Source organism: Rutilus rutilus (genome assembly GCF_951802725.1).
Source record: "Rutilus rutilus genome assembly, chromosome: 24".
Taxonomy (NCBI): domain Eukaryota; kingdom Metazoa; phylum Chordata; class Actinopteri; order Cypriniformes; family Leuciscidae; genus Rutilus; species Rutilus rutilus.
This window is the reverse complement of record NC_140228.1, coordinates 14899147-14925750: the sequence shown is the minus strand read 5'-3', so window position 1 is coordinate 14925750 and position 26604 is coordinate 14899147. Positions and strand designations below refer to the sequence as shown.

The window sequence follows — 26604 nt, the reverse complement described above, 5'->3', positions numbered from 1 at the left end:
AAAAACACCAAAATATATATTTTTGTGTTTCTTAGTGGCTCTCTGCCAGGTGTATAAACAGTTCTCATGCATGGACCTCGTTTTTAAGGTTTATTTAAGGTTTGCTTAATTATTTTAATTAATTTTAATTATTTATTATTTAGAAAGGATCAATCTAGTTATTAATGGGTGTTGTAACCTAATATTCGTCCATTTATTCACCGGTCTGTTTTTTCCCCCTTATTTTGGAACATTTTATGTAAAACAGTAGCGGAAGCTATAGTTACCATGGTTATTTGTGTAAGGGCACTCAGTAAAAGTGGGACTTTTATTTTGAAATACATATCATAGTCAGCTGTGAGAATAACTTTTGAATGGTGAATGTTAGATAGTAGCTGCAGTTCCACATAAGTCGCAAGATACTATTAATAGCCATCTCGTATGTTTGACATTTTGCTCTCTATTAAGACGGTCTTGTAAAAGTTTCAGATAAACGGATCAAACCATCGGCAAGCAAGAGTTTTAACAAGTAACGTTACAGGCAAATGGTTGGTACCGTTCGCACCCGTTTATTTTGCTTGACTATTCACGATTCGGAATACCACTCAATGGGCTAATCACTAGTTTTTTTTTTTGAGACACAGCCATTGTCTGAAGTGTGGGAGGGAGATTGAAGAGGCGCGTGTGTTGTGTTGAGATGTTGCCTAACAACCCCTGCGTTTGCAGCGCCTGCTCTCCACATCTTCTCCTCTAAACAAAGTCTTTCTCCATTTCCATGTCCAGACAGCAGAATATTCAGTCTTTTGTTATTGATGAAAGCTTCATCTGATAACTGCTTCTTTCCTGCCAAGAGCTGTTCATCAACTGCTGATTCTGGTTCGGGAAAATATGAATGTCAACATCAGCAACTTTATGGACGAGAGAAGGGCGAACACAGAAGAGGAAGCACCGTACATGGAGATGAAGGTGAGCTTCATTTCTAATAACAATGCTGCTGCTTGGGTGTTTTAAAATGAAACACGTACATTTTTATGTCTATATATGTATATTTTAAGAAAAGTTATTGTTTTATTGTCCATCTTTCATAGACACGTTTTGGTAACAAGGAGAACATCAAACCTGCTACCAAAACACAACCCAAACAGACCAAAGGCAGGCTATATTTCAATACATTTATAATTTAAGGACAAATGCATATGTTAAGTGTTTGATATTAGATATTGTAAAAAAGAATACATTTGATTTTCTTTAATATTTGATAAATGCCATTGGAAATTTAATTTTGTCTTTTTATTTCCAGAAGAGAGTTTTGGACTCAGTTTACCTCTGGGAGAGGAATATGAACGAAAAAAGCAGAAGTTAAAGCAAGAGCTACGACTTGATTACCGGCGCTTTGTGTCTGAGGTTCAGTATGCTCCTCTTTTATTATATATATATATATATATATGAAGAGCAAAAGCTTCTAAGTGCCATCTGAAATTTTCTTCTAGAATGATAATTTATTTATTGATAATTTTTATATTTAAGTTCAGCAATTTCACTTAAATGGCAATGAAAATAACCTATTATTTGTCATTTAGGCTAAGTGAAATTACTGAACTTAAATATACGAGCTTGATAAAAATGATCATCCTAGAAGAAAATTTCAGATGGCACTTAGAGGCTTTTGCATCTGAACTCTTCTATATATATATATATATATATATATATATAGCGAATAAATCATACAATAAATATAAAAAAAAAAAAAAAACTTACACACCTGATTAATAAAGTCATTTCTTTTTTAGAAAAAAAATCAAATGATTGCTGATCCACTTCCACAGTCCCACATGCTGTCTCTCCCCATAAAAGAACGGAAATCAGCGAAGGTAAACCTGTGTTTGTTGTCCATCTGTTTACGTATGGATCACTAAAGCAAATTCTGCATTCCTTGGCATGACCCAGTTCAGTCCGTTGCACAAAGACCCACCCTTTCTGTTTGGCAAGCCCTCAGTGACATGAAGAATGATTTGCTTACGCTTAGTGGATAAGGTATCTTGTGGAAACCAGTATATTGCGGGACTGCAGATTTGTTTTGTGTAAACATCTGAAATTTGTACAAACATAAAAGTCTTATTTAATACTTGTTTATTATTACCATAGAAATGTGTTGTTCTATTAAAGGGGACCCATTATGCCCTTTTATAAAGTCTTTACATATTTTACATTATTGCAGCACCTCTCTTCCCAGTCTGTCAGTAACACTCTGGCTGTGTTTGAAATCACATACTCTCTTGAGTAGGTACTTATTTTTGAATAAGTAATTAAGTCACAACCACTAAAAAAAGTACGTTCTATATAGTACGAGTGTGTGTAGTATGAATGTAATACGGACGTACTACATTCGCTATGCTGTCATTATAATGTGACCTACCAGCATCCGTTATAAATGTCGCTTCACTGCCATTCACAAATCCTCTCCCGTGGTCTCATGGGATAGTGAAGTGTCCATCGTATGCACACTTAAGAATCTCGCCAGGAGAAGCAGGTCATTTCGGACATACTACTTTTGTCACATACTGTTTTTCGCCTACTATATAGTAGGGAAGTATCTGATTTCGGATGCAGCCTCTGTTTAGTTCCTGTCTCTAATAAGCCCCTCCATCCGGAAAGCGCAATGTGCTCTAATTGGTCGGCTGGACCAGCGTGTTGTAATTCGTCAATCACTTTGAGCGTGTTTTGGAAATGTCACGCTCGAACAGCAACTACAGATTGTGAATACACCACAGATTAAAAAGCATAATAGGTCTTCTTTAATGTAACGGTTTTGTCTTTTGTGAATCTACCCAGGAAAAGCTGCAAGATGAGAGAAACAGGGAGTATAATCTGTTTCTCCGAGGGCAAGAGGGAGCACAGAAAATAGGGAAAACTTCAAGTACTCCACAGGTTTGAATGAAATAAAACTCTATATTGTTGTTAAATGTTCTATACAGCAACACTAGGAATAAATAAACTTCACAAAATGTCTTATTGAACCACAATTTAAGCTTTTTTAAAACTCTGTAGACTTGAAACTTGCCTTGAATCCTCTGATTCTCAGCATAATGGTTGATTGTTTCTGTCAGGCCCTGGAGAGAGATGGTTTTGGCTCTATTTCTCCAAAGTACCCAGCTGGTTCTCCAGAGGTACAAGTGCAAAGGGGCATTCAGGCCACAGAGAACATTGTGTTCTCAAGGAGGGATGTTGCCACTCTAACTGAGCCCACTTCCGGAGTGCCTAAGGTATCAAGGCCACGGAGACAGTGGGTAAAGACGCCAGATCGCTGGGACGGCCCTCATCGAGATCACACCAGTTCTGATGAGGAGATAGAACTCTTTGAGAAGGAAAGGCTTAGAAACATACAGGAAGACGCTGGTGCAAACAGGAGAGGAGGAAAACACAGCTCACACAGGTGCATCTTACAAGTTCTCTCTTCCACTTTCTGTTTATTCTGGTGGCACTCAGAAGTTGATCTGTTTATATTTTAGGAAGCAGAATAAGAATAATATTCTTGAGGGACTTCCATCTCAAGTTAACATAGGTTATAATTAGGCCCATGTGGAACTCTGACGAAAGCTCCATGGATTGGCACATAATTAGGACTGGATGATATGGTCAAAAATATTATCACAATATATTTTTTTCACAATATAGATATTTATCATGATATCAATTTACTATTAATGGAGAAGGAAATGCTTTCCACAAATAGACCTTGAGAATAAATGTAAACATGTAAACTTGTTTGTTCACAATTAAACTCCATAGAGCCTTTTACATACCTTTTATACTTCATACCTTTTACTTGAAATCCATTTTATTTTTTGGGGGACTCTGTTTTTTATGATTTAACACAAACTTTAACATTTTAATCAAGCCTTTCAAATGTAATCAAATGAAAATATAACAATTTACATCAAAACATTGCATTTTTAATTTTTGTCAAATAAGAGGCTGCACAACAGAACTGTATACATTTAAAACATGGATGAAGAAATATCTTGGTTGTATGATATTCTTTAGAAATAATAATAATAATATTATTATTATTATTACTTTGAGAAGTACATTTGAGTATACAGTAGTGATATATTTCTGTCATCATTTCTTGAAGTTAAACCAGACTTTTATTTTGACAGTTTGTCGTGAAGATTTTTCAGGTTTAGTTTCAGTTTCGGTGTTCTTGACGGTTGTTTTTCCTCAAATGAAAAGGTGAAAAGCTTGTGAAGTGACTCTCAAAGCATGTGTTCATGTCCTCGTATATTGAGACGGCAGACACTGAAAACACAGTGTGTGAGTTTGTGTATCAGACGAAACCACGCCATTTATTCACACAAAGACACGCAGAAATGCACTGACCGGCTGTTGTCACGTTTATTTCTGCTTTGTGATAGGCTGTGTTAATCCATATCAAATAAAAATGTCCAGAGCGTATTATCGTTATCGATGTAAATTTTATCGCAATCTCGATATGACATCGTTTACATTTACCGCCCAGCCCTACACACAATATTAGTGCTTGTCATTAACAAAATGTACCATGTAATTCAGCGCAACCCCCCCCCCCTCCCCCCATGCATTAATTTAATAATTTTCCAATGTTGCTTACATAAAAAGTAAAAGATTTTTGATTTAGTTAATAAATTAATTATATAGACTAAATAATTAGTTCATATGAATAATTAACAAAAAAATTCAAATCAATATTTAATGTCCATTCTTCCTCACCATTGTCTTTAACATAAACTGTTCAAAAGTTTGGGCTTGGTATGATTTTGAAACAAAAAATTGTTTTTGAAAGAAGTGTCTTATGTTACAAGGTTGCATTTATTTGATCAAAAATACATTACAAACAGCTATATTGTTAAATATTATTATAATTTAAAGTAACTCATTTTATTTTGATATATTTTAAAATGTAACTTATTCCAGTGATTATGAAAACCTAAATTTCCAGAAGCCATCACTCCAGTCTCCATGTCACATGGTCCTTCAGAAATATTTTTTTTACTGTCACTTTTCATCAATTTAATGCTTTTGCTGAATTGGGTTTTTTTTCTTTTGAAAAATAAATAAATCTTACTGAACCACATTTTTTACGCAATATAATGCATAAATGGAAAGAAGATGGTTTAAGCAGGAAAAAAGCTTACAGTTGTTTTTGCAATAAAAATAAATAAATAAAAAAACACTTGCAGATGGTGTTTTTCACAACTTCTTGTAGAAGACATGAAATTAACAGTCTGACTATATCTGTGAAAAATATCTATCATCACCATAGCAACATTCGAATAAAAATAGCTTAAACAGATGAAGAGCCAAATATAAACCAGTGTAGAAAGTAGAAGGGTTGCACACAGTTTTAGATATGTTAAATTTGACATCTTACCTTCTAGACACAGATAATACAGATAATGCAGACAGCTGTCACCAGAAGAATAGACAGACCCTGACAGCACATCAACTCAGTTATACTGATCTGCAATTAGAGTAATTGGGGTGTAAAGCCAACTTTACTTTCAGTGAAAGTAACTTATTTCACCTTACTTTCGGTGAAAATAAAGCTGCAGTGAATCAAGTAGCTAAAGTGGTAATTACTCTAGCAGGAGTCTGTATTATATAAACCCTCCTTTCAATTTTCTGGCTTTTGAGTCTGCCTGTGGTGAAAAAAAAAAAATCGAAAGTTGTGATGGTTTTCAGCCTTCATTTTGTAGATTTAACAATTGAGTCAATGAGAATTTAACTATTAAGTCTGAGGGTTTCTAACAATGCAGAGACAGGAAACGCTGAGTTTGCTGTGTTGGAAAGTTGTATCGACTGGATTTATTGTCCATTCTATCAGTGGGATTGTATTGATTGGTGTTGATGGGGAGGCTCAAAGCATCTGATGGATCTGCAGCCAGGCTCTTTAATCCACTGTGTGTGTGTGTGTGTGTGTGACGTAATGGTTTGGAGCTGCAGTGATCAGGGTGTGTTTTTAGTGTAAGACACTGGATGGAGTTTTATAGGGTTTTTTGCTTTGTGTGATTTTAATGTAGTCTACAAGCACCGACTCGAGTGCAAACCAGATCTGCAAGCGAGCAGAAGATGACAGAGTTTGCTACAGGACTCATGATTGGTAAGGTCAAATCAAACTTTATTTACAGTATATATAAAAATGTGTCTGTAATTTGTAACCTGTGACTGGGTCATATAGGTGCTGCTGAAGGGGACGAGGCCTCTAAGAGGAGGAAGCAACGTTACAAACTTGAGCTGCTACAGCAAATAGCCGAAAAAGAGAAGAACAAGAGAAAGTGAGAAATGATTTGATGATTGTGGGTATTTGAATTAAAATCTTTCAGGGCTCAAATATTCACTTGACCATCTAAACTCAAATTATACAGGGAAAAGGAGCTTGAGTTGAGAGTGACTGCAACAGGCGCTGTTGATCCAGAAAAAAAGGTGAAGGTCGTCAGATTTTTAATCTTTGATAAGTCATTGTTTTACATTTTTATAAACATGGTTTTATACTTTATATATATTTTTTTAAATATGTGAAATTTAGGATGTAAATATTAGAAACATCTAGAAATGTTTTAATGACTATTTTATATAATGACATTTTCATGACATTAAAGAGTACGAATATATTTCGCATAAATATTCTGCGAAAAAAGAAAATTAAGCCCATTTTATGCTAAATATTTATTATATAGTATATTTTTAATTTTGTCTTTAAATCCTTTAAATTGTCATAAAAAGTAATTGTTTAAAAATGTGCTTCCATAATGAAATAGAAAAAAATAAATTATTAAATTAAAATATTTACAGAAGCTTTCTGCAGCATTTGTTTTACATAATCTTAATTGGTTAAGATTATCAATGAATAATTTAGTCCTATTCCTCACACAGAGCTATTGTATGGCTTTAGAAGACTTATAATATAGCGTTCCAAGTAAAAAAAATAACTTCTTTCACTTCGGAACTTGACAGAATTTGAGATTGACCCAGTGTTCTGGGCTTTGACACACATTTTCACTGCAACCATAGCTATGCAACAACTGCTGTGCTCCTATTTACAGTCATATCACCTTGTTTCCCACAGGCAGACCGAATCAAACAATTTGGTGCCATGACCCAGGAATACGAGGACAGGAGAAGGGATGTGCCTTACCAACCATCGCTGGGTTTTGGGGTCTTCAGGGATGATTCTGCCAGGCGGCTCAAAGAAGAGAAACTTCCACAAGCATCAAGAGAGAGCGCACCTCCCGAGAGACCTCGTGTTGCTTTCCAGTCCCCGACTCTGGACCACAGCACTGTCTTAAGCCGATTGGCTAACACATCAGGCCTTGGTCTGGAAGCTCGAGCAGGGTTTGGGGCCAATGGTGCAACCACTGTTACTGAGGACAAACACAGAAGCCTCTCAAGAACCCTGGGGGAGATAGTAGGCCCAAGGTTTGTGTTAGATCTTGTTATGTTCTTAGATTTTGCACTGAAACAACAAAACAAAGATAAAAGAAATAACAAAAGTGAAAGTATTTTATAATATGCCTCAATAATACTATAGGCACTATTTTGTTGCATATTTAATGAAATATTTCTGTTCTCTGATGTCAGAATTACAGGTGTGCATCCTCCTTTGGGTCCCTCCATCCCTGACTCCTATCAAACGCCTTATGATGATGCATATTACTATTATGGAGCCAGAAATCCTCTAGACCCCAATCTGGCCTACTGTGAGTGGCCTATATTTGCTTTAGCGTTCTAGCTTGGATTCCCTCACTATTTCGTGATAAATATAGCTGTTGAATCCCTGTTTAATATGATGTTTTTGTGTGTGTGTGTTAGATGGACCAGCAGGGGGTCAACAGTCACACATCCCTCCAGAAGCACATTGGCCCGTTCTGCAGCCTCCCTCTGGAGGCCTTACACAGTAGACACATGTTTTCATACTTAACTTCCATATTGAAATGACTAAACAAAATAAATACTGTGGAAATGTGAATTTCTAAATAGATTTATAATGTTTGAGTTGCTTTTTTAATGGCAAGTTAAGTTGAGGTATCAGTTGGGGAAACATTTATTCAGATATACCAGAATATAATCGAATAACATAATGCTCATCTCTGTCTCTCCATAGACCGATCAGCCGTGCTGGAGTTGTTCCCTCAGAACCAGCGTTCTTTTCTTCCAAAAGGCTGCAGCAGCCCAAGGAAAGTGCGGTTAGCTATCAGGAAGCCCTTAAGCAGCAGGTACTTTCACAATATTTTATGGTATGAGGTTTTTTAATTGTCATGCCATAGAAAGGGTCCAAATTAATTATTTAAATGACCCTATCAGTAACAGGGTTACATAGCTTTACATTTTAATGATTTAATAAATTAAATTACTACATGACCTGTATGTTGTACATTGTAGGATTTTAATTGTTATACAGTTTAGAAAATCAAAAACTACAACATGGGACAAGCCAAAAGCATTAAGTCATTTAAAGGGTTAGTTCACCAAAAAATGAAATTTCTGTCAATAATTACTCACCCTCATGTCTTTCAAAACCTGTAAGACTTTTGTTCATTGTAGACTTAGAATTAAGCCTTTTCCCCCGTTATTATTTGATTCACGGAACCGGACACCAGTTATCTTGCCAAGAAAAATCTTTATTCGTCAGCTTAGGAGAGAAACTTGAGAAGATGTTGTATTCGTGTCAGGTCTATGTGTTCCGAATGTTTCTCTGCCGTAGTACAGTAAGATTGAGCTTATATACACCACTGAGTGACTTTCAACTTCCTTGTAAGATAGAAAAACATGTTGCTTATGTTTAAAAATGGAAAGCATACCTCATGCTTACACATGGTACAATCCACTTTCCCTCTGTGTATACATTTGCATCAGTTGAAACATTCCTTTCCTTTTTCCAAAGAACATGCCAACTGAAGTATCATCATTAGTGGAACATCTCTGCTCAGTGAATGTTGCATTGCACACATACCTCTAAGCAAAATATATAACTCTCCTAATATGATTAAGTCTAACTAATATGATCCTTAAACACATGTGTCCATGCAATCTGTAGTCTAACTCATGTATTTTGAACCTCATAAGATAATAGAACTGATTATGAATACGAATAAAGAATAATAATACGGATACATAATATTAAATAATTAAATAATAAATTTAAAAGATGAAATTTTAGTCTTCATCTTCGGAACACAAATGAATATATTTTTAATAAAATCTGAGGTGGTTATTAAGTTCCTCAGGGGAACTTAATACTGAAAGATATATCAGATAGCTGGAAAGATGTTTGTTTAACTGCCTGGTTGCAAGATCATTGAGTCTGAAATAGTGCAGTGAAGGGGTTTGAAGACGGATGGCCTTGAATGCTACTGAGTTCCCCAAGAACTTCAGCAGTCTATTATACTATTTCCAAAGGTAAAGGGAATCTAGAGGCAGATCAGGGTTACGATCAGAAGTGGTTAACTGAAAGTTTGAACTTTTCTTCTCAGAGGTTACTTTTAAAGTCTGATTATATGTTGAGTAATACTACTTAGATTTTGATGTTACAATTACAATATTTGACATTAAGGCTTCATTCAGTTAGGCAGCAATTTTCCCCGTACCCAGCTCTTCCATTTAGTTTATTTGTAGTTTGAAGAGCAAAACAAACACATTCATTTGTCAAAATACGGCAGATAAGGTTTTAACTTTTTTCTCTGGTCTGAAAATCAAACCAGATGATGCACTGTTTGAACAAAGCCTAATTGTCTGAATTTTATGGAGCACAGATTCAAGAACGACAGCAGAGACGGTATCACGAGAAGGTGGAAAAAGAGCTGTATGACGCAAAAATAGAGGCTGAGATGAAGGCCCACGAGCCCTGGGGACGAGCAGGAGGAGGAGCCCCTCTTAGAGACGATCATGGAAATCTCATCAGTACGCATGCAGAGTTCACACTTCACTCAGTCCAGTCACTGCAGTTTAATAAGGCTTTAATTAGTGCAATCCACAAATGGTGGACCATTAGTGGGAGTATTACAAAAACCTTTTTTTATTGTTTGCATACCCTTTGTGAATTTGCAAGGTATTAATCAAATACTAATGCATTTTTTATTTAGCTCTAAAGTTATTTGACATTTGACACAGATATTATATGTATCAGTGGTCCTATGGTCATGGAAATCTAGAAAATCAAGGAATAATCATGAGTATTGCTATAGTGAATATGATTTTCTTTTTCTGGCTTTGCTCCACTCAGAAATATCTCATCAGCTAGAAATGTTCTTTGTGAGTGAAAACCTCACCCAGTAATCATGAATGACTGTAAAAACAAACACAGATAAGGAATTTCATTGGTCAAAAGATGTGAGAACCCTGATATATTCAACAAGTCAAGTGAGGCACTTACACAAAAACACAGAAGTCTACAAACAGTCATTGATGCTTATTAGGGTTCAATATACTTAAATATTTGTTATTCAGTTTCTTCAGGGCAATAGTGAATATAATCTTTTTTTAGATGCTAATTTATATTCATGTAAATGCAACAAGGGGGGTATATCAAATTATGAACACAACTATATAGTGTAGTTATGTAACTTAAATTCACTACCATTCAAAAGTTTGGTGTCAATAACATTTTTGGACAGAATTGTATTCAACCAGGACACATTCAATTGATAAGAAGTGACAGTAAAGACATTTATAATAAAACAACTAGTGCAGTCAAGTCTTTGTTAATAAATATATATATATATAAATATATATATATATATATATATACACACACACATATACTGTATATGATGTAAAGTTTACATCATATAGGTGTGTATACAGTATACATATATATATATATTATAGAAATGTTTGTGTGTACATATACTGTATGTACACTCACATATAGACATATATACATTATATATATGTGTATACACACACACACACATATATATATAATATTATATATACACACACATATTATGTAAACAAAAACTGTTATGTTAGATGTGATTAATTGCAGTTAATTGATTTGACAGCACTGATTACAACAGATTTCTATTTTAAATAAATGCTGTTTTAAACTTTTTCTATTCATCAAAGAATCCTGAACTTAAAAAAATGTATCTAAAAATGTTTTTGACTAATGAATCACCACATCCTGTAATTATATATACACACACTAATAACTATTGAGCAGCACAGCTGTTCATAATAATAACAAATGTTTCTTGAGCAACAAATCAGTATATTACAATGATTTCTGAAGGATCATGTGACAGTGAAGACTGGAGTAATGATGCTGAAAATACAGCTTTGCCATCACAGGAATAAATTACATTTTAAAACATAGTAAAATAGAAAACCATTATTTTAAGTTGTAATAATATTTTACAATTTTACTGTTTTATTGTATTTTGATCAAATAAATGCAGTCTTGGTAAGCATACGAGACTTCTTTCAAAAACATTATAAAAACCTTACCGACCCCAACATTTTTAACTAGTGTAAATCCCAGTCATCCCACTTATAGTTTAGTGTCAGTTGATTCAGAAATTTTGGTCTGGAATTGAGAGCTGGCAATCTTCACGGAAAACAATTACTACATTTCTATTGTTTTTCAGTCTATGCTATGTTTTTACAGTCAGAAATGTTGTGGTATCAATCATAGTGATTTTTATTTATCATCACAGTAATTAAATCATATTCATGTTTCTGTGTTTCAGGTGATTTGAAACGAATGCATAAATCAAATGTGGACTCTTGTGATTCCGGAGGCAGAGTAGCCCAGATTCCAGCGGCTACTTCACCTTATGCATCAAGTAACTGTGGCCACAGAATTACAATTTGTCTCACAATCAGAACTTATAAGTGGAATAGAACTTTTAAATATCTGTAATAACATGCACTTAGAGTTGGTTTTCAGCCAGTGGTCAATGAAGGTACTGCATAGGGTCTGTGCACTTCTAAATTAATATATATAGAAATTTAGTAAAATATATCTAATTTTAAATTGTACAATTTGTTTATATTTAATTAAAATGTATAAAAAATCTTAAAGCTTCTGACTTTGAATAAAATTGCGAACACTCCATCCAAATCCTTTCTACCCCTGTAGAGCCTGCAAGTCTTCCTTCTTCTCAGCCACCTGTACAAGCACGGGGTAAACTTTTCAACGAACTGCCCACTCCACAGCAGCTCCGTGACCAGGAATTGTACAAGGAGTGTTTGAAGCAACAGGTACGGACTCACTTGCCTCATTCAGTCACCTTTGTATATAATGTTGTCTGTGCTTTTGGCCTGCCATTTCACTTTGTCATCATCTTTGGGATGAACAGATCGAGGAAAAGAGGAGAAAGGAGGCAGAAGAGAGGGAGCGGATCCGGCTCGAGGACGAGAAAGAAGAGAGGCGGCTTGCCGAACAGCGAGCTCGGATCGAAAGAGAGTATGAGGAAGAGCAGGAGAGGAAGCGTCAGAAAGAGAAAGAGGTTCTTTGATGTTATATTACATGAATCCCAAAAAGGGCTTGCTGAAAGGAAGATGTATTCACTTTGAAGTGCTGGTCTTCACCCAGATTGAACATATGAGTATGTAATGAAATAGTCAATACTCTAAAGGCTTTAACACACCCTTATAATCCCTAACAAACAGCTACTTTTGAGGCCGTCAATGGAAAAAGATGATTTTTGACCCCATTATGGAGGTGTTACAGCATCTACCAGCAGGGTCTAACTGGAGCATGCTTGCTAACTCTTAGCCCTTGACCTAAAAAAAACAAAACAAACTTCTATTGTCAATAGTGTAGCGATATATAAAGCACAGCTCACACAAAGCAAGCAGTTGGTCAGCTCGACAAATTCATGTGGCCAACTTGAAAGTAAGAGAAATCTGCGTGGGGAACTTTTATGTGAAACTCCAAATCGTGAATATTCCTATTGGAATGACTGGATTTCACATGCAAAATTTCGCAGAGTCACAGGATGTGCTTCCTTCCTGTCATCTATTTTACAGCATATAGCCAAAAATGGGGAGTTGATCAGGCAAGCCGAAGAGCGCCGTAAAGAGGCTGAAAAACTGAAGAAAGAAGAGGAGGAGAAAGAGAACGAAGTCCTGAGGGAAATGCATCTGAAGGAGGTGAAGGGTGCACATTATCATGTCTGTTACATTTGTTTATAAGGCTTTTACCTCAAGCCAAACATCCTTTTCTGTGCTGACATATCATTCTCAAATACCAAAAGGTCCACAGGGCACCGTCACCACCCCTACCAGCCTTGCAGAAGAGACTACGTAAGCAGATTCCTAGACCTCCATCGGCGGAGAGCCACCGCTCCTCTGCAACTGTGTCTGTGAGTGACACGCATGCACACAGTTACATCATGCTTCACATGCCGTTTAGACGGCAATGCTTGGGTGTTTTCTTCAATTATGGGCACACTAGAAAATAAACACTTTTCACACTCTCACTAGTCCTCTAGTGAGAGTGTGAAACCATATATATGTTCAACCATATATATGTACATGCAACACAAGAGTATTGTCTCTTTTTCTCTCTCTGAAAGTCTTGAAAATGTCCACCTCATTGTCATTTCCGCTACATCTCAAATGACAATATCGTGTTTAGCTGCCTTCTGTGGTGGAAATGACATTTTAAACAAGACAATTTTACTGTGATTTCACAAAACAAAAATAAATCAAAATTAGTTTTGATAACTAAAATCAACCACCGGTTGAACGTCTAAGTGAATGACATTTAAAGTGACTAATCACAGAGTTTTTTTTTTCTGTCTGTTTTCAATTAGATGCGCTCGATGTCAGCGCCACATTCTCCCCCGGTGCCTGCCCGCAGGAACGAGATCAGGGCCACAGGTAACTCTCATCACCGCTTGTACTCTAGCCGTCGGAGCTATGAAGGACAAAATCCCTGAACTGTAAACTGTCTTTTTATTTCAGAAGAAAAGCAGACAGTGATCAGGGAGTTATCAGCCTTGCGTAGGCAGCTGCGGAGCGAACAGAGACGTCTGGAGGGACAGTTAATGCAGTCCAACGAAAATTACCACCTCCCTCCCGTTCATGGCAGGTACGGTAATAAACAAGCATCCTGCACAGACACATTCAGAACACGTGTGTCAATTAGACCCTTTAATGAAGTTCATTTCGCTCCACAAACCTATTTATGTATATTTCACTGGTATTCCTATTTATTTGGTAAGTAGCCATGTAGTAAATGGGTGTAACGAAGTTCAGATGTTACGGGAAGAAGGAGGCGGGAACCGGCAAACATTCAAATATTTTAATAAATAAATAAACCAATACAAAAATGAAAGTATAACCCAGCAGCCCCTCGCGGACAACTGCTGGCCACACAAAACAGAAACAAAACATCAAATAAAACTCAGGCCTGTTCCTCTCTCGTTCTTCACTGTCGTCGCTCCTCCTTTATGCTTCCGCTCCTCCGTGAGAGATGCGAGACCGGTGCGTCTCGCAGGTGTCGCTCATCAGAGTAATCACGCCACCGGCCTCGTGCCGCTCTCTCACGGCCCTCGGCCTCGTCCTGCTCGCCACAATGGGATAATGTACAGTCAGTATTTCAAAATAAACCCCTTCAGAATGATGTACCTGATCATCCTGTCATGGTTTGTCTTGTCATCATGACCCTCTTACCGTGCATTATGCCTTACAGGCCAAGAGAACACCTCCAGGAGGATGTTTTTGAAGTGGCAAGACTTCGCAGACAAATACCCAGCAGGAGGCCGGCTTCCCACACCACTGCAGCAACCAACATGCACAACCTACAAGATTTTAATCATCTGAAGTACAGAGGTAAATGTCTCACCGAGTTTCCTGTCTTTTGCTTGGAAAATGTCTGCAGAACTCTTCAATGGGCCTGTTATTTCACTCAAAAAGACTCATCACAGCCGTGATGGCTCCCCAAATCCCATTCACCAGCCTTTATTACCTTCACATATCCACCAACCGCCGCACTCATTTCCTGTTGCCCACAGTCTGATCCTTTGTTAGCTTCAGTGTAACAGCAAAAAACTGCCATCTGCTCTCCAAATAGCTTGTAAAGTCACACTTTAACACACTGGCTAAATTAGTTCAGCGAGATACTACTTGCCAAGATGGCCGCTATGTTGACTGACTTGCCTTAAATGGATTTTAGGTTTTAGCCTTTTAAGTTAAACTTAGATTCAGAATGATGGATCTTATGGATGGATGGATCTTATGAATGTATGGATGAAGTTAATAAAAAGTATAACTAAAACTACTAATAATTGTTTTTGTTAATTGAAATAAAGCTGAAAATGAAAAAACTTAAAAGAAAATTAGAAATGTAGCATTGGAAGCTAACTTAAATGATGCTTTTAAGTACCAAAATTACTTAACTAAAATTGAAATGGTTATAAATGAAAGAAATAGAAACATATACAGTAGTCAACATTTGAAGTGGATCAAAACCTTTCATCAAAGTTATACATGAATTTTGAGCAATACCCGTTCTTGTCTTAGGACAACTTTGATGAACTTTTTTGATCCACTTCAAATGTTGACTACTGTATATAAAAAATACTAATAAAAACGACAAACATAACAAAATGACTAAACCTTGAAATAAAGAAAGTTAAATAACAAAAAGTTTAACATAAAAGCCAATTCAAAATATGAATAAATACTATAATAGTATATAAATAAAATACCACTTTTAGATATAGGCAATAGACATTTTGTCTGGGTTATTGGCGTAGACGTGAATAGAGAAGTTAAAGATTAAACAGGAGAATATCATTGTAGCTAGTATGAATTATCATTGGAATTTAAATTTGAGGCTTAAAATTAATTACACTTGGATCCAAAGAGCAAAAACCTGGATGTGGTTGAGTGAAAGCTGCATTATTTTAAATCCAATGTCCTGATGCTAATGTGTTTTCCTAGAGGAATGTCTGTGTTTCATGTCCCTTTGGAAGTCTTTTAACCTTCTCCTCAGAAGATATATTCATCAACTCTCCCTCTCATCTTCTCACCCCATGGGTCGAATAGTCATATCAGTCATCAAACCCCCCAGCAGGAGAGAAATGAGTAGCATCTCCGTGAGCCGTGACTCAGAGTCTGGCTCCATGCCCTTGCTTTGTCATGCTCTATATCCAGCTCTGATTCCCTCTCTACATTTCTGTGTCAGCTGGTTTGGCCATGGCAGAGCTGCTGTTCTTCTCCTGTCATGTATTGATGGACAACACTGATTTGCAATATGAGTCTGTGTTTTCTGTGATTGGATTATGTGTGTCCATATCTGTATTCAACATCCCTGCATTATCTGTCAGTGATGCTGTAGTCCTGGAGGAGAGGTTGACTCTTATCTGTGTGTGTTTGTGTTATCAGAAGGTGCATCCCGTGAGGAGGTGCGGGAGGCATATCCAGACCCCCCCAGTGATGATCACAGTCTAGATATCCAGCAACAGGCTCTGTTACGACAACAGCAACGAACCATCAACAGCCTGAGGAGGGGCAAAGCTGCTAGTCAGTTTTCAGTCAAATAAATTTTTACTTTGTTTATATAGTTTTTCTTTTTTACCCAACAAACATAAGGATACTGATAAACACAAGGCACATGCATATTTATAGTATATACACATACATACATACATGCATACATACAGTTGCAAGAAAAAGTATCTGTACCATTTGCAGAATCTGTGAAAATGTGAATAATGTTTACAAAATAAGAGAATATTTTGAATATGCTGGAATAATTTAAATTATGCTTAAAAATGCTAAAATAATAATTAATAGTGTTAAATGAGAAAAGCATCAAGTATTCATTAGGTTTTTGTTGTTGTTGATTCAACATAGAATTTATTACACAAACTTTAAGGCTTTAATGGCCATGAGGGTGAGTAAATTACAGAATTTTCATTTTTGAGAGAACTATACTTTTAATGTGTTTTTTTTTATTTGTATGGAAATATGAAAATATTTGTTTAAAGGCACAATATGTAACTTTTTTGCTTTAAAAATAGCAAAAATCACTATATCTAAGTTATATATATTTTTTAGTTGTGTACTTACATTATCCTGACTGTTTCCAACAACTTTCAAACCAGGAGAAATTTGTAATTTAATTCGAAGACACGTCCCACTTCTTTATTTCCGTTTTGTCGCCGTCAATGTCGTCATATCCGCGTTGTCCCTGGTTTCCGCTCGTACTGCCATAGTAACCAGAGCCCTCTGACAGTAACCAAGGTGACAGACGTGGACGACTGTTAGTTCGCAATGTCTGTTTGCACGCTGTTGTTGTTTCGTTCAAACATTATGGACCATGGCAAGCAGACTTTGGATAAAAAAGGAGAACTAAACCGAGAATCAATATCAGTTTTCGAGATGCCTAGAGCTCCCATAGACAGTGTATAAACGAGAGCTCCACGTCCGAGACTTCGACCGCTCCTACATGTACTTTATTAAACAGGTGAGCACATTTACATAAAACTAATAAATGTTATATAGTTCAGCAATGATAAAATGTTTGAATATGATCTGTATGTTATTCTAATGTTGATCTAGCTTACTGCTAGTCTCATACAGACAAACTAACACAAATTTCAACACATTTAAATGCAGTTTAGTGTGATAGTGTAATGTTAGACCAAAGCCCCTTTCACACAGCGCATTGAACCCGGGAAATTGCCGGCAAATTGCCGGAACGCCTTCTGTGTGAATGCAAACACGACCCGGGTTTAATGCCGGGATCGATGCCGGGTTGGGGACCTAGTAACATTGCCGTGTTCAGTCCCGGAACGCGCGCTGTGTGAACAAAAGCCGTAATAATGCCGTGTCGTAGTGATGACGCTGAAGCCGGGATCGTTCGCCAGCTGTGAAACGGTACGAAATGCGCAATTTTATGATCGAATCAGAGAAATAAATGCACAAGCGTGGTTTCTCGAGAGAGAAATCGCAGCTCATAAGCAAACTGAAGACGCTGCTGAGACATTACAAGTCACATCGATGTCACGTGTCTTTCCGGGACATACACGGGTTGTGTGTGAACGCGCTCTCTGATTCCGGAAAATCACTGGCAGTGTGAATCAACCAAAATCAAATGAACCCGGGTCAAATCCCGGGTCACTTTATCCGTGTATTTTCCGGAATCTCTGTGTGAAAGGGGCTCAAGTGAAACAGCGCTGCGTTACCTCACAAGTTTAATTTGTCTAATAAACTGACCTGTAGAATGTATGACCTGAGTAGTAATTCTGCACTCGCGTGTAGTTCGGTAGAATGAAATGTCCATATTCTTTTTATATCCACGGGACTCGCGTCGCGTGTGGAGCTGATAGCTGTCTCTAAGCAATCCCGACGTGCTTCATATCACAGTCGTGATAAAAACATCAATGTATTCACTCATCCATAAACATTATTAGATCGGTCGGCTTGACGTTGACGACAAGATCCATAATTCTTAGCAAATGTTGCGTCATCAAGCTACGCCTTTGTTATTGTAAGAGGTTAGCGACCCCTAGCGGCGAAAAAAATAACATACTGTACGTTTAAATGAAGTGATACTCTAAATAAGAAACTAAAACTGCCGGTAGGTGGCGGTAAATGTTTTAATGACTAAGTCATTGAGTCATTAATTAATTCGATTCATTCAAACAGCTGATTCATTCAAGAATTAAGAGTACATTTGAGTCAGTTGCTCTCTTTATGAATGCACCATTGAATCATTGGTTCACCTGATTAATTCGTTCAAAGCGCAGATTCATTCAGAAACGTATAATATATATATATATATATATACTACTGTCCAAATCTTTGGGTCAGGAATTAATACTTTTATTCAGCAAGGATGCATTAAAGCTGCAGTCTGCAGTTTTCCTCTTTGTCGCCATCTCTGTTCGAAATCTGCAATTGCAGTTATTCGCGGAATTATCAACTTTACGTGCGTTGTGCCTCGGCATGGCACAGCACGGATGAATCCAATGTTTTGAGGAGAATGTGCGGCTGTCAATCACCGCGCTGGTGGTGTGGATACTGTCATTCGCAATCACAGATTCTACTTTTTGGAAGTATGACCAACATAAGAATTTTCACCGGAAAATGTCGTCTGAACAAGTAAGTAACATCCACTTTTGTTCTGACCAACTAAGGGGAAAAAAGCATTGCAGTAAATCGCGCTGATTAAATCTAACGCTCGCTTATCATATCATGTCAAACCGTGCAAATTATACTTTGTTCTCAAATTGTTAATGTTAACAACATCAGCATTGCGTGACTACATTTAATGCCCTTCCGATATTTGTCCTTGTTTTCGCATGGGCCCGGTTGCAGTCTCTTTTTTCTCCGAAGTCCGAAGTCTTTCGCGTTTTACAACGGGTGAATCTCCAGTTGTCACTGGTGATTGTCGTTTGAACCTTTCTGAATCCGCCATCAAATTGACAAGTTTAATTGTATCAAGTGCTGCGAGAAAAGGCAATAAATATCCACCATCAACATCCTCACACGCAATATAGCTTACTAGCCGAAACACCTACTTTACGTGTACAGATGTGACGTAATGACGCAAAGACATGCTCGAATTTCCCGCGGAAATCCACCAGTACCAGTGGAATTAAAAACGTTATTACAAGCTTACCATTTTGAATCGAGCTAAGGCAAGCATATAGTTTTGAACACTGGCTGGTTATGTACTTGCTCACAAATTTATTTTGGATAATTTTAAACCCAAAAAAGCTACGGACTGCAGCTTTAAATTGATCAAAAGTGACATTACATATATGTTTTTAGCATTTACTGAATATATTAATATACATTTTTTTAATTAAATCTAAAAGAAATTGTGAACTCATATCTGTATTCCCCTGGGCAGATTACTTTGATGTGGTGTCTTCAGGACAGCAGCATCATAAGCAGGTATGTCTACGAAAAGGTTTTTCTGAGCCCTTAAAGGGTATCTGCTCTCCGTTAGCACTGTCTGACGGTTCTGGCTATTGACTTGACGTCTTTATTGATGTGTTTATCACCCCAGAGGCTGAATTCTGCAGAGGATCCAGGCAGACGCTTGCCGTTAGACTCAGAGAGCGCCTTTATTGGTAAGTTCCTCTAAAATGAAAAAACGGAGAGAAGCGTTTTATTCACCAGCGTGACACAAATGCTTTTTCACCTGATGTTTAGACTTCTAGATTACATTTAAATCACACCCGCCAGCATATATACATAAAGGGTAAGATTACTCAAAAAATACTGACCCTCGTGTGGTTCCAAACCTGCATGACTTTTTCCTTTTTCAATATAAAAGAAATAGTTTTGAGAGAATGCAAGTCAATGGTAACCAAAAATGTTTGGTTAACAACATTCTTCAAAATCTCTTTTGTGTGAAGAAAGGACGTCATACATAAGTATACTAACATTCTGCCATTAATTATTTTGATATATTTGTAAAGCCCATACTTCCAAAAAGGTCTTCAGAAACTGATATGAAATCTCGCCAGGGCTTCAACACATAAGTTGAGTTACATTGGTTGTCTGCAACACAGTCTCAATGATATGCAAGATCCTATTCCCCATGCAAATTGTATCCTACCTCAATGCCTGTCAAAAATCACATTATTGTGATATTTAGTTCTTTAGATCATTTTTAATTTGACCATTTAGCTGTAGTAATATAATGTGATATGTAATTTAAAAAACACTTAAGGGGTACATTAGAGTTGAGGCGTATCGATTAACATAATTTAGAAACAATAGGCGTCTGTGGGAAGTATAGGGGTGTGTGTGTGTGTGTCAGTATGAGCAGCTGCTGTCACTGCCACCAGAGACGGATGACAGCTAGTGTGACAGCTATGAACACCAGACAGAAGAGAGACTGACTAATGCCTGTCTTCACAGCAGCGCCCCAGAGAGATCAGCAGTCACCTTTGTTACATACAGCCTACCGGGCTATGCAACAGAGAGGGGAGACCACGCGGATTATTTGATTTCAAAAATATATTTATTAAAGATAAAGAATGAGCAACGTAAAATAAATAAAGTCAGTGTAATTGTTAAACTTAAGAAACGAAAACGTATGCCATCAGGGTATGTGAAGTGTCATGCAAAAGGAAACAAAATCAACAAAACGGTGCAGGAGAGAAGGAGAAGCGGCGGCCCCTTTCAACCCGGTCTGGAGAGCTTTTAACACCCAGGATACTGGAAACAAGCACACGCGGTCCTGGAACAATCACCCGCAACACGCCACACCTGTGCTCTGCTCACCTATTAGGGGAGACATAACGAACAGGCAAACCGCAGAGGAGGAGGAGCTAACAGGTCCAAGACCGTAACACCCCCTCCCTTAAGACAGAGGCCCCTAAAAAGGCCTCTGCAAAAACCCCCACACAGCAAAATAAACAATTTTTAATTTTAAAAATCATTTCTATATCTAAAAGTGAGCACTTAACTTTGATTCCGAGATGTAGATAAACTGCATACATGGACTGGACAGAAAAACTCTTTGGTCCACAGGCCCCCCCCCAACCCCTCCACCAGCTCCAATCGCCCCTCCCCATTACCAGAACTCCAGCAAATCCCGGTACCTGGAAAGCTACATTTAAGGAGACTAGGCAAAAGAAGAGAGTGCAGAAACAGGAAGAGAGAGAAAGATGGGACAAGACAAAACATTCACTCCAGCCCACCCGGAGCACGGGACAAAGCGTCAGCCATAACATTGTCCACGCCCCGAATGTGCCGTATCTCTAAATTGTATGGCTGTAAAAATAAAGCCCAGCGCATAAGGCGCTGACTAGGACTCTTTAAAGAGTGGAGAAATGTCAATGGATTATGATCTGAGTAAACAGTGATAGGAACAGCACCCCCAGCTAAATATACATCAAACTGCTGTAGACCCCAAACTAACGCCAATGTTTCCTTCTCAATAGTTGAATAATTCAACTGATGACAATTAAACTTTCTTGAGAAGTAACATGTTGGCCTGTCCACCCCCTGCTCATCACTCTGCAGGAGCACCGCACCAGCCCCCACATGGCTTGCATCAACCTGCATCTGGAAAGGCTGATCTAAACGGGGTGCCATCAAAACTGGAGCCGAAGTCAACAACAACTTGACATTATCAAAAGCAGTCTGAGAGGTCACCGTCCATTCGAATTTCACTTTAGCTTTTAACAGGTTAGTCAAAGGGGCTACCACCGTAGAAAAGTTGGAACAAAAACTACGGTAATACCCTACCATCCCCAAAAAGCGCCGCAACTCGGTTTTGGTGGTAGGAACAGGAAACTTATCAATAGCCACCACTTTAGCATGGACCGGCTTCACTTGCCCCTGCCCTACGATCTTCCCCAAATATGCAACTGTAGCCTGGGCAAACTCGCACTTGGCCAAATTTACAGTGAGACGAGCGTCAACAAGCCTAGTAAAGAGAGCCCGAATACGGTCCAGATGTTCAGACCACTCCTCACTATACACAACCACATCATCAAGGTACACAGCACATCCGTGCAAACCAGAAACGACACGGTTCATAAGTCGTTGAAATGTGGCTGGAGCATTTCGTAAACCGAAACTCATAACAGAGTAAGAATATAGTCCAGATGGTGTTATAAAAGCTGAAACTTCCTGAGCTCGAGATGACAAAGGGACTTGGTAATAACCTTTCAGCAAATCAAACTTACTCACAAACCTTGCGGATCCTACACGATCAACACAATCTTCAACTCTTGGAAGTGGAAAAGAATCCGATTTCGTGATGTTATTCAATTTACGATAGTCGGTACAGAATCTATGTGTACCATCAGGTTTACTAACCAATATACAGGGTGAAGCCCAACTCGAATAGGAAGGCTTTGCCAACCCATTATCCAACAGGTACTTCACCTCTGCCTCTAGATGTCGCTGTTTGTCTTGTGACACCCGATAGAACCGCTGTCTTATTGGTTCTGCGTCACCAACATCAATATCATGCTCAATTAAATGAGTACATGACGGTGTATCTGAAAATAAAGAAGGAAAATCAGACAACAAAGATGACAGTTCTGATGCACGTTCCTCTGGCAAATGTCCAAAAAGTGTATTCAACTCCGCCAATTTTTCAGAATTCCTCAGACGAGGTTTCAACACACCATCATCAGGACCTACCATATCCTCACCACTACGTGCTGCCACCATGTAGGGAGTCTCAAAGGCCCTATTAGCCTCAACCGCTGCGGCTAAAGAAACGGGCATAACCAGGTCACTAGACTCTGCTGTCCCAGAGACCGAAGACCTGCTATAATAGGACTTCAACAGATTTATGTGACAGAGCTGAGTGGAACGCCTACGATTTGGTGTGGAGAGTAAATAATTCAAGTCTGACACCTGTCGAACAACCCTATAAGGACCTGTATATTTTGCAAGGAAAGGAGAGTTTGCTATTGGCAACAAGGCCAAAACCTGATCACCAGGACTGAAGACCCTTGGCTCAGCTCGACGGTCATACCAACTCTTCATTCTCTGTTGGGCTTTAGTCAGGTTGTCCGTCGCCATCTCACAGGCTAAAAGCAGCCTACGCCGAAAACCATTTACGTAGTCCAACAAATTGACAGGAGACTCAAGACTCTTCAGCTCCCCCTGTAAGACTGCTAAAGGCCCACGAACTCTATGGCCAAATACCAAATCATTAGGCGAGAAACCCGTACTCTCCTGGGTAACCTCTCGTGCTGCCAACATTAACCATGGGAGCCCTTCTTCCCAGTCTCTGTTAAGCTCAACACAATAACCTCTGAGAAGTGATTTCAGTGTCTGATGAAAACGCTCCAGAACCCCTTGGCTCTGGGCGTGATAAGCACTACTACGTTGATGTTTCACCCGCAACTGCTCGAGCACTTCTTTGAACATGCGTGACGTAAAGTTAGAGCCTCTGTCACTCTGTATAATATGAGGGATACCGAAAATAGAGATAAACTGTGAAAGGGCTTTCACCACAGATCTAGTTGTTATTGTACGCAAAGCATAGGCAGCAGGATATCGGGTAGACTGACACATCACCGTCAGCAGGTAAACACACCCTGACTTAGATGGAGGCAATGGTCCCACACAATCAATTAACAGATGTTCAAATGGTTTTCCTACAGCTGGAATAGGGTAGAGTGGAGCTGGCTTTAACACCTGATTAGGCTTCCCTGTTAACTGGCATACATGACACGTCTTAATGAAGGATGCCACATCCTTCTTTAGGCGAGGCCAATAGAAGTACTGCATAAGACGGTCATAGGTTTTTCTTACCCCCAAGTGCCCAGCTACCTCCCCATGAGCTGTCTGTAGAACCAAATCTCTAAACTTAACTGGTACTATCACCTGAAACACTGGATCCTCAACCCCTTCGTCAGTGTGAGAAGACCACTTCCGAATCAACAACCCATCCTGAACAAAATATCCCCTCACTGCATTGCGCAACTCCTCAGGTGGTAACACCCCAACGAACAGATCTTTTAATGTCACATCCTCCTTTTGAGCTGCAACAAAATCACTATGAGAGAGAGAAGAAGGTAAATTAGGCACAATAACAGACTTAAACTCTCTAGTCTGAGAAACATCTTCATTAGAGGCACGGCTCATAGCCCGTGTCACAGCACAAGCTGTAAAGACAGACAAATTCTGACCACGAACGTCACTGTCATCTGCAATAGAGGGAACATTCTTAACAATTACAGGGGGCGGTATATCACGCCAGACACGCTCTCCAGCCAGATTGTTACCCAAAAGAAGATGGACGCCCTCTATTGGTAAGGAAGGGCGGACTGCTATCTTTACTTCCCCCTGTACTAAATCAGACCGCAGATTAACTCTGTGCAAAGGAACAGAAACAACCTGCAACCCAATCCCCCGGACTAAAACATTGTTCCCAGTACTCGAGTCAGCAGAAAAAGGCAAAACAGACTCCAGGATAAAAGATTCCGATGCCCCTGTATCCCTAAGTATTTTAACTGGCACCTGGATGGAACTACCCACCAGTGAAACAAGACCATCAGTAACGAAAGGAAAGTAACCACTTCCACCCGCTATAACTGAATCAGCCCTACCATTTCTCTCACTAACTTCAACAGAACTCAGGCCCAATGGCTGAGGTGAAATCACAACGCCTTCAGTTTTAACCTCAGTCTCACCCACCAAAACTTTAGCAGGTATTGACTCAGATACAGCAAGTGTGACCCCCCTAACAACCTCAGTACCCCTTCTCTGACTTTTCCCCTTTAAAACAGGACAGTCTTTCTTCCAATGCCCCTTTTCCAAGCAGTATCGACACACATCAGCATCATTCTTAGCCTGACTAGCAGGTGTAAACGCAGAAAACCTAGAATCTCTGCGAAAACTCACAGCACCTCTGTGTGACTGACTAGAGTGTGAATCTATTCTACTCTGAGTAGGTGACTCAAATGAACCCAACGAAGACCCCAAAACTCTATTGAAACGTCCAAAACGTTGTTCCTGATAACCCTTACCTGTATTGTTTTCTTTAAAACTATACTTATGTGTCAAAGCAAAATCATCAGCCATGACTGCGGCTTCTGCGGCGGTTTTCATCTTATGCTCAAATACATAGGTAGCAACACGCTCAGGAAGAATATTTCTGAACTGTTCTAAAACAATCAGATTAGACAAATCTTCAAAAGTAGTGACTCCCACCGCAGAGCACCAACGATTAAAGTGGCTGTACAATTCCCTCGCTACCTCTGTATACGTCTGTTTATCTCCCTTTCTCCAGCTGCGAAACCGCAAACGATAAGCTTCAGGAACTAATTCATAAATTTTAAGCACTGCCTCTTTTACTTTGACATATTTTTTTCTATCTGGCACAGGCAACGCAATAAACGCTTCTTGTGCTCTACCTACAAGAACACTTTGGAGTAACAACGTTCTTTCCGAGTCAGACCAGCCACGGTCATCAGCCACACTCTCAAATAAAGAAAAGAATATATCTGGATCTCTTTTATTGAATTTCGGCAGCAACCTAACCATGTTAGATATATCAGGGGACCGCACAGACCCCCTAGGAGAAGTACCCTCATCCCCATCAACTGGAAGCCTACCTTCAGCGCTCAGTCTCAGCCGTTCTAAAGCCACCTCACGTTCACTTTTTATTCTTTCCATCTCTAATTGACGCTCTGCCTCACGTTGAGCTGCTCTCTCTTGACGTTCTGCCTCTCTCTCTTTCTGCTCTGCCTCACGTTGAGCTTCTCTTTCTTTCTGCTCTGCCTCACGTTGAGCTTCTCTTTCTCTCTGTTGCATTTCTATCAACGCCTTTTGTTGCTCAAACGTAAGTGACATTTTAGAAAACTCTGTCGAAAGAGGTGTCGACGTTGCTTCTCCGAACTCTAACTCCTCCATAATTAGAGATGCAGGTGACGAAAGAATATTCCTAACGACCAATTCCGCCTGAACTGACACTCTGATCTGAGTTAATTTCGCTGTTCTGGGTAAACCCAGGTCAAAGTTATAATGTTCACAAACTTGACGCAACTGATCCTTTGTCAAATTATTCAGAACCTCCACAGATGGAGCTAAAAAAAAATCCTCCAAACTAGCCATAAAAATTTAACTAATCCTACAGCATACAATTCTTACAGATTCTAAAGAAAAACAAGCTCACCTTTTCAAATGTAAGCGTGG

General features: G+C 38.6%; 1 protein-coding gene across 2 annotated transcripts in view; it reads left to right on the top strand.

Annotated features, from left to right (window-relative positions):
• Positions 1-300: 300 nt before the first annotated feature.
• The window catches only part of cspp1a (centrosome and spindle pole associated protein 1a), a 31217-nt gene continuing 4913 nt past the window's right edge, over positions 301-26604 (top strand). The window contains exons 1-26 of one of the 2 annotated variants that reach the window (XM_084399242.1): positions 301-527; positions 624-945; positions 1068-1131; positions 1280-1383; positions 1770-1850; positions 2812-2907; positions 3087-3412; positions 6039-6118; positions 6197-6293; positions 6384-6441; positions 7085-7434; positions 7597-7715; positions 7828-7912; positions 8120-8231; positions 9768-9915; positions 11706-11801; positions 12098-12219; positions 12318-12467; positions 12991-13113; positions 13218-13325; positions 13779-13845; positions 13930-14056; positions 14660-14799; positions 16357-16494; positions 19835-19878; positions 19994-20057. In XM_084399242.1, coding sequence (XP_084255368.1) covers positions 868-945; positions 1068-1131; positions 1280-1383; positions 1770-1850; positions 2812-2907; positions 3087-3412; positions 6039-6118; positions 6197-6293; positions 6384-6441; positions 7085-7434; positions 7597-7715; positions 7828-7912; positions 8120-8231; positions 9768-9915; positions 11706-11801; positions 12098-12219; positions 12318-12467; positions 12991-13113; positions 13218-13325; positions 13779-13845; positions 13930-14056; positions 14660-14799; positions 16357-16494; positions 19835-19878; positions 19994-20057 — 2977 coding nt within the window. In that variant the 5' untranslated portion in view covers positions 301-527; positions 624-867. The remainder of the gene's footprint in view (positions 528-623; positions 946-1067; positions 1132-1279; positions 1384-1769; positions 1851-2811; positions 2908-3086; positions 3413-6038; positions 6119-6196; positions 6294-6383; positions 6442-7084; positions 7435-7596; positions 7716-7827; positions 7913-8119; positions 8232-9767; positions 9916-11705; positions 11802-12097; positions 12220-12317; positions 12468-12990; positions 13114-13217; positions 13326-13778; positions 13846-13929; positions 14057-14659; positions 14800-16356; positions 16495-19834; positions 19879-19993; positions 20058-26604) is intronic. The other variant, XM_084399243.1, reaches the window with a different exon arrangement.